Source organism: Coffea eugenioides, chromosome 11 (genome assembly GCF_003713205.1).
Source record: "Coffea eugenioides isolate CCC68of chromosome 11, Ceug_1.0, whole genome shotgun sequence".
NCBI lineage: Eukaryota > Viridiplantae > Streptophyta > Magnoliopsida > Gentianales > Rubiaceae > Coffea > Coffea eugenioides.
In genome coordinates this window covers 30,446,204-30,453,689 of record NC_040045.1, presented here as the reverse complement: position 1 = coordinate 30,453,689, position 7,486 = coordinate 30,446,204, and the positions used below count along the sequence as shown (strand labels likewise).

Sequence of the window (7,486 nt, the reverse complement as noted above, 5' to 3'; positions counted from 1 at the left end):
TTTAAGAGAGATGGGGCAACAAGAGTGGGATGGAGTGGTGTGAAATATGAAACGGATGTTTGAAGCTAGTTTCTTGATAGTAAACTCGAATATGAAAAACTTTTCAGTCGACTCCCATGTGAAATCTCATCTTATAACTTGGCAGTCATAATGCTGCAGTACAAAAACAAGATCCATAATTAGCACACAGGGTAAATAGCTATGCACTTGCCTCCGGTGGGTAGCTTGGTTGGGACTGGTTGTTTGTAGTTACAGCAAGGTCCTAGGTTCGACTCCCATGTGCTACCGTTGTTGGGTATCTTTGGGGCAAAAGTCTGTCCAACCTAGGGGAAGTTGGGTATCTTTGGGGCAAAAGTCTGTCCAACCTAGGGGAAGTAGCCTTTAGACCCGAAAAAAAAAACTATGAAGTTTAACCTTTCAAAATATTCACATAATCTCCACTATAATTTTATATAAAGTGAAAATTTGACATAAAGTAGTCTTCCTACAATCGTTATTTGAAATGTTTGTATTGCCCTTACTTAGGTACCAAACAAAATATTGGGGGAGGGAAGGGGGAAAAGGGGAGGAACAACTTTTCATAAAATTCTTGGGAAATTTTGTAGATATATATGAAATAATAGAAGGATTAAGTAAATATTATAACTTCATTACACGTGTTCCTGGAGCGCGTTTAGGTCATTTGTTATGATTGGAGTTATTTTCTTCTCAATTTCTATTTTATATAAAACCATATAGATTTATATGGTTATGTGATTATATATGAAATAGAGAGAGGGGGGGGGGGACTTTCTGCAAAAAAGCACGTTCTTGTATACAAGTTTTTCTGCAACTGCCTATAAATGTTTTACTAAATACACTCCAAATATTTCAGTTTCCAATCTCCATTGGCATTTGAAATGAAATATGATGTGGTTATTATCATGCTAAAATCCTTATAATTTGTAGATTGTCTTTTCATGTCAACTTTTTCTTTTCAGCCTGTTTTATTTAGCATATTAGCTACACGTTTGGAAGCCATTCAAAAACAACTTAGAAGCGGAGTTGAACATTTCTCAAGAATATTGTTAGATTGACTATGACAAATACCTTGCTTTCCAACTTAACTAATCAAAATTTTGCCATTGCCTTTCTTAGCATGAGAATGTGTATTCTAATAAACTTGGCAAATCTTTCTTTGTTTCGTTACAATGAATTTATGTTACTTTGCAAGTTTTACCAAAATGTCAATTTGAAGAACGATCTTCGGGCATAAGAGACAAATCAAGGCCTTTACCTTTACGTGATTATCATCCATACCAAAGTAAGTTGGATCTTAGGGACAACATATTTTTTTTTCCTATCTATTAGTTTTACTTAGAATCATAGCTAGCCATTTCTTTTTGGAGCAAATTAAGAAAGCATTAGAAGGGAGCTGAACATTATCTGAAGATTGTTAGATTCCACATGACAAATGCCTTCCTTTCCAATTTAAACAATCAAAAGAAATCCAAAATTTTCTCTATGCCTTTCTTAGCCCAAGAGAATAGTTATTCTTTACTATTTTTTTAGGTTATGCTCTGTATACTTTTTCTTTTGAGTAGACTTACATCTCACTTTTTGACCACAATAACTTTTGATATGTACTACCAAAATGCCAAATAAGACTCCTTGTTTGTACCACAAAGGGAAAAAAAACATACGTTCACAAATTAATATCATTCTAGAATTTGATAGCTCATATAAACCGCATCCTCTATACTACAAAAAGAAAGAAAGAAAAAGAAAAACAGCATAGTTTCTGAAATTTGGAACAGCTCTCAAAATTTTTTTGATAAGAAAACTGATTCTTGAGAAATTTGACTGAGCATTATGGCAGAGAGTGTTGTAGGTTTTTTGATTAACCAGCTCTCAACCTTGCTTTCCCAAGAGATCACACTTTTGGGGGGGCTTAAATCAGATGTTCAATTCATCAAAGATGAACTCGGGAGCATGAAGTCTTTCCTCAGAGAAGCTGAAGCAAAGGAAGACAATGATTCTCAACTCCAAGAATGGCTAAAGCAGGTTCGAGAAGTTGCTTATGATACAGAGGATGTTCTCGATGATTTTACCTTCCGCTTTGCTCGTGGCTACAAGGACGGATTCTGTGGCAAGGCTGGAAAGATCTATAACTCAATAAAGAATCTGAAAGCTCGCCATCAAATTTCTTTGGAGATAAAAGACATCAAGGCCAGAGTTGGAGAGATTTCAGCAAGGCATCAGAGGTACCAAGCCCTATATGGTACTCAAGACAGAGGCTTCAGCTCTTCCCGACAGGCAAATGCAGATTTTGACATTCGTGCTCAATCACTCTTCATTGAAGAAGCTCAACTTGTTGGGATTGATAAGCCAAAAGCAGAGCTCATCTCAAAAATCCTTGATGACCATTCCCAATTGAAAGTAGTTTCGGTTGTGGGAATGGGGGGACTCGGCAAGACTACCCTGGTGAAAAAAGTCTACGATGACGCTGCAGTGAAGAAACAATTTCAGAGCCATGCCTGGATAACTGTTTCTCGAAATTTTCAGTTCAGGGACATCATCAAGAACCTGATCCAATATTTGTACAACGAAATCAGACAGCCGGTCCCTCCCGAAGTGGAATCCATGAATGATATTATGCTGAGTGAATTTGTCAGAGACTTCCTCCAAGAAAGAAGGTACATTCTTGTCCTTGATGATGTGTGGAGTATAGATGCCTGGGAAGCTATCAAATGTGTATTGCCTGACTGCAATACTGCTAGTCGTGTTGTATTGACAACACGAATAGCCGATGTAGCTTCTGCGTCCTGTTTAGGATCACTTGACTTCGTCTATAGGATGGAGCCTCTTTCTGATAAAGAGTCTTGGACTCTGTTTTGCAATCGAACATTTCAGTGCAATGACTGTCCTCCAAATCTAGAAGAAGTTGCTAAAAAAATACTGAAAAAATGTGAGGGCCTACCACTTGCAATTGTTGCAATAGGTGGTGTTTTGGCTCTGAAGGACAAGGAAAAGACAGATGAATGGGAGATGATTCTTCATGGTTTTGGTGGCGAGGCAGACGGCAGTGGTAAGCTTGACAGAATCAAAAGTGTACTCTTACTTAGCTACAATGATTTGCCTCACTATCTTAAAAGCTGCCTATTATATCTAAGCATCTACCCTGAAGATTATCCAATTGATGTGGATGATATACTTTTGAAATGGATTGCACTAGGATTTGCAGAAGAGAAAGAAGGAATAACATCCACCGACATTGCTATGAGATGTATGAAAGAACTCATCAACAGAAGCTTAATCCAAGTTAAATCCACATTGGACGATGGCAGCTTAGATAAATGTGGTCTCCACGATTTTGTGCGTGAAATCCTTGTTTCAAAATCTAAAGAGCAGGGATTCATGACTGTAGCCACCAAATATTACACAAGATGGCCTGAAAAAGTTCGACACCTAGCAATCCACAACTTCACTGATAATCCACAAGAATTTAGTAGCTTAAAGTGTCTTCGGTCTGTGGTAATATTTGAGTATGAAGATCCTCTCACAACTACACTTTTATCCAAGTTTTTACATGGTGATCCCAAGTGGCTAAAGGTGTTGGAATTGGATGGAGCTGAATTGGACAACATCCCAAAGCAAGTCTTCAAACTATTTCATCTCAGGTATCTTAGTCTCTATGGAACTGGAGTTAAAATTATTCCAAAATCTATTGGGAAGCTTCAAAACCTTGAAGTTAAAGATCTGAGAGGAACCAATGTAACAGAGTTGCCTGTGGAAATTCTGAAGCTAAGAAAACTCCGTTCTCTTTGGTTAGGCGGATGGGGTGATTATTCAAATGAGTATGCAATTTGGGGCTGTAAATGTCCACTTGGAATTGGAAAGTTTATTTGCTTGGAAAATCTGACTAATATAGAAGCAGATAGTGATAAAATAGTAAGGGAGATTGGAAACCTCATGCAGCTGCGGCGATTATGGATCACAAAACTGAGAAGAGAAGATGGAAAGGAGTTGCTCTCCTCCATCTTGAGGCTGACCTACCTTCAAGAATTGGTCATCTCCTGTAGTAAAGAAGACGAGATCCTTGATCTCCAACATTCCGTCTCTCCAAAGCTTGAATTCCTCACACGTCTGATATTGAAGGGGCGTTTGGAGAGAGTGCCGCAATGGGTGACATCACTTCAATCCTTGAGAACGTTACGGTTGTTGAACAGTAGGTTGAGAGAAGATGAGAATGTAATAAGCTCCCTCGGACATTTGCCCAATCTGGTATCACTTACTCTCTATCGTGCTTATGAAGGGGAGACAATATGTTTCAAGGTTGGAGGATTTCAAAAACTCCAGCACTTAGAGATTGTGCAATTAACAAGACTGAAATGGGTGAGAGTGGAAGAGGAATCAATGCCTAGTCTCAGAATTCTGCGCTTAGGTGATTGTAAACTGATGCAGGAGTTGCCTTCGGGCATCCAAAACTTGACCAGACTTCAATTTCTTGGGTTTTATGAGATGTCTGATGAGCTAATGCACAAAGTACAGAATTTGGATAAACAGAGTGAAGATTATCAGACAATTTCTCATATCCCTCAAGTTTTCACTGGTCACTGGATTGATGGTCGGTGGGAAAAAAGGTTCCTCTAAGCGACAACTCTTTGCAGCTTTCAACATTAATTGACATTCAGTCAACTCATCTCTTTAGCTTTTCCTTTTATTTCATTGAGTTCTCATTTACTTTTTCCTTTCTACTGCTTACTACATTTGTATCAAATCATATCATGAAATAGCTACTACAGAAATTAGTATGTGTTCATATAGTATGTGTTCATATATCGATTTAGATTTCCTTTTTATAGTTGGCCCCCTCAAACTTGCTCTGGTTAAGTAAAACATAGATCAGAGCACCTACTACAGAAAAGAGAAGGCAGTCTTCATTAAGTTAATTTGAAAGTGTATGAAGCAGTTGGTGAAATTAGTTTGTATGTATAACACCTTTTGAAGTCCAAAGTCCAGACTTGAAGGTTCTTGTTGCATTTCTTTTCTTTTCTTTTCTTTTTTTCTCTAAATTCTCAGTCTGTATGCATAACTTTCTCAAATGAATGCCTATAGCATATGATTTTTATTCTTCAGCTAGTTTCTCAATGGTGAATTTGCAAATGGAAAAATTTTTCGGAAAATAAGGGATTTTGCCCCAGTCTCAACCTTAACCAGCGATTAATGTGCCTTTAGTCAATAAACAGGTTTAGTAAGCACATGTAAGTGCCTTCAGTCCCCAGAATAGAAACATAATGCAAGAAAACTTGTAAAATATATTACTTGACTGATATGTCAATAGTAAACATGCAAAATAATATCATAAAACACTATTCAAGCTTATTTACAACTTTTTTTTACCTTATTTACGACTTATTCCTTTCTAGTGAAGTGAGATTACAGTCACCTTACTCAAAAGGAAATTATAATACGTTGCTTGCATCTTGATCTTTCTTGACTTGTAGTCATGCATAGGTTTTCTCTATTACACAAAAGGTTGCAATAAAAAAACATGATAGCATCCATTGATTACATGCAAAATGATATCACAAAACACTGTCCAAACTCATTCACAACTAATTTCCTTTCTATTGAAGTGAAATTACAGTCACCTTACTCAAAAGGAAATTATAATACGTTACTTGCAAGTTTGGACTTTCTTTGACTTGTACTCATGCATAGGTTTCCTGTATCGTACAAAAAGTTGCAATCAAGAAACATAATCAAAAAAATAAGACCATTGACTTGAAAAGAGAAATATGGAAAACAAAAAACGAAACACAAGAAGAAGGGGAAAAAATTGATGGAAGATCACATTCTTGTATCAAATTTTGCAATGATTTATCCTGTAACCTGAAGAAGTTCTACTCGAAGACATTACTAAAGATAAAATATTACACTTCCATTTTCTGTTGGCCATTTAGACGTGGTATGATGTGCTGATTATCATGCTAAATTCTTAGGCTTGAGGATTACAAGAATTTGATTGTCTTTCTGACGCCAACTTTCTCCTCTGCCGGTGGTTTTATTTAGCCTCATAGCTAAAATATTTAGAGCCAATTAATTGAAACAACATAAAATGGAATTCTAAATTAAACTATGGTTTGATTGATTAAGGTGTCCTCCTGGCTTGAAGTATGCATTGGATGTTGGCAAATGATCTCAATGGGCTTCCTTAAAATCAGACTCATTTAGAATTCAAAATCAGGTTCAGTAAAATAACTATTTAAGTGGAGTGGATTTTCTGGAAATGGAGTGAAAATAACCGCAGTAAAAGCATCTTGACAATCTGTACCATCAACAAGGAGATTCATACAACAACAGGATATTGAAAGTGCAGTGGCAAAAAACATTTGAGTTCACCAATTTGCCAAACATATGTACCATTACAGAATAGAATTAAAGGAAAAAAAATCCTCACCATATATAGATACGCATCCTCATATGCTTATTCTTGTCATCTACTTCTGGTTGAGGAAATACCACAGCAGCAGGGTCAATAAAGAAATTAACATGCTCCCCTAGCTTGACTTCAAAGTCTCTCGTCTAGTTCCTTGTTGGCCAAAACACCATCCTTTAGTATACTAAACAAGAAAAAAGAAGTAAAGATGCTTTAGTACATACAATATGGTTGATTAGGAAGTCCTTTAGCATACTAAACGACTGATCAAACATCCAAGGGCCACTACATATGCACATCTACTTCTGGTTGAGGGAATGGGAATACTACAGCAACATAGTCAATATAGAAATGAACATGCTTCCCTAGCTCGAGTTCAAGAGTTTCATCTAGTTCAATGTTGGCAACAAAACCAGATTCCCATATCTCCTTCCCATAAGAAATACAATCTTCCTTCTTTCCCTCCCGAGAAGGGGAAGGGGAACGCACCTCCTCCTCGATTGGTTAAGTGGTGAAGACACTCAACCTAGCACAATGTGGTGGTTTTTTCCCCCACAGTTGCGAGCCAAAGGGTAGCAAACTTACTTGGCCAATTCACAGTAGGGGCATTGGACCATGACCATACTATTGAGGAGGAAAATAATGGTCAGGCAATCCCTTTGACTTTACTATAGAACAGAGCAGGTCATTCAAATAAACTCCAGTCAAATACATGATAGGCAAAAACACTGATGCCGAAAGGGAAATCCAATAACACAATTACTTAAAACTTGTACAACTTTTTTAGAGTACATTCTGTTCATTCATTCTAACAGCTAGTTGCCCAATGAAACACAGCTATCTATTCGTTTTTGCAAGGGAAATCCCATTTCATCTTTTGTCCGCTGCTAATATTTTGGGTTGTACAAGTTTTCTCCAGCAATTCTTTGTAACTTGCAATCCACCAAATCTTGCCTTGAAATCATCTCTTCTATTAAGAAGCCAGAACCTTCACAGATACATACCTCTCACATAAACTATTTGTAGCAAACTAGGTATGCAGAATACTTTTGCTAAAGCTGGGTT

General features: G+C 37.1%; 1 protein-coding gene across 1 annotated transcript; it reads left to right on the top strand.

Moving 5' to 3' along the window:
* Positions 1-1,799: 1,799 nt before the first annotated feature.
* On the top strand, positions 1,800-4,632 carry LOC113752240 (disease resistance protein RPM1-like). Its single transcript, XM_027296363.1, has one exon. It carries the CDS (start codon positions 1,852-1,854, stop codon positions 4,630-4,632), a length of 2,781 nt encoding a protein of 926 aa, XP_027152164.1. The 5' UTR covers positions 1,800-1,851.
* The last annotated feature ends 2,854 nt before the right edge of the window (positions 4,633-7,486 follow it).

Excerpts from the sequence above, each read along its gene's own strand:
- LOC113752240 (XM_027296363.1), top strand. The coding sequence starts at position 1,852 with ATGGCAGAGAGTGTTGTAGGTTTTTTGATTAACCAGCTCTCAACCTTG.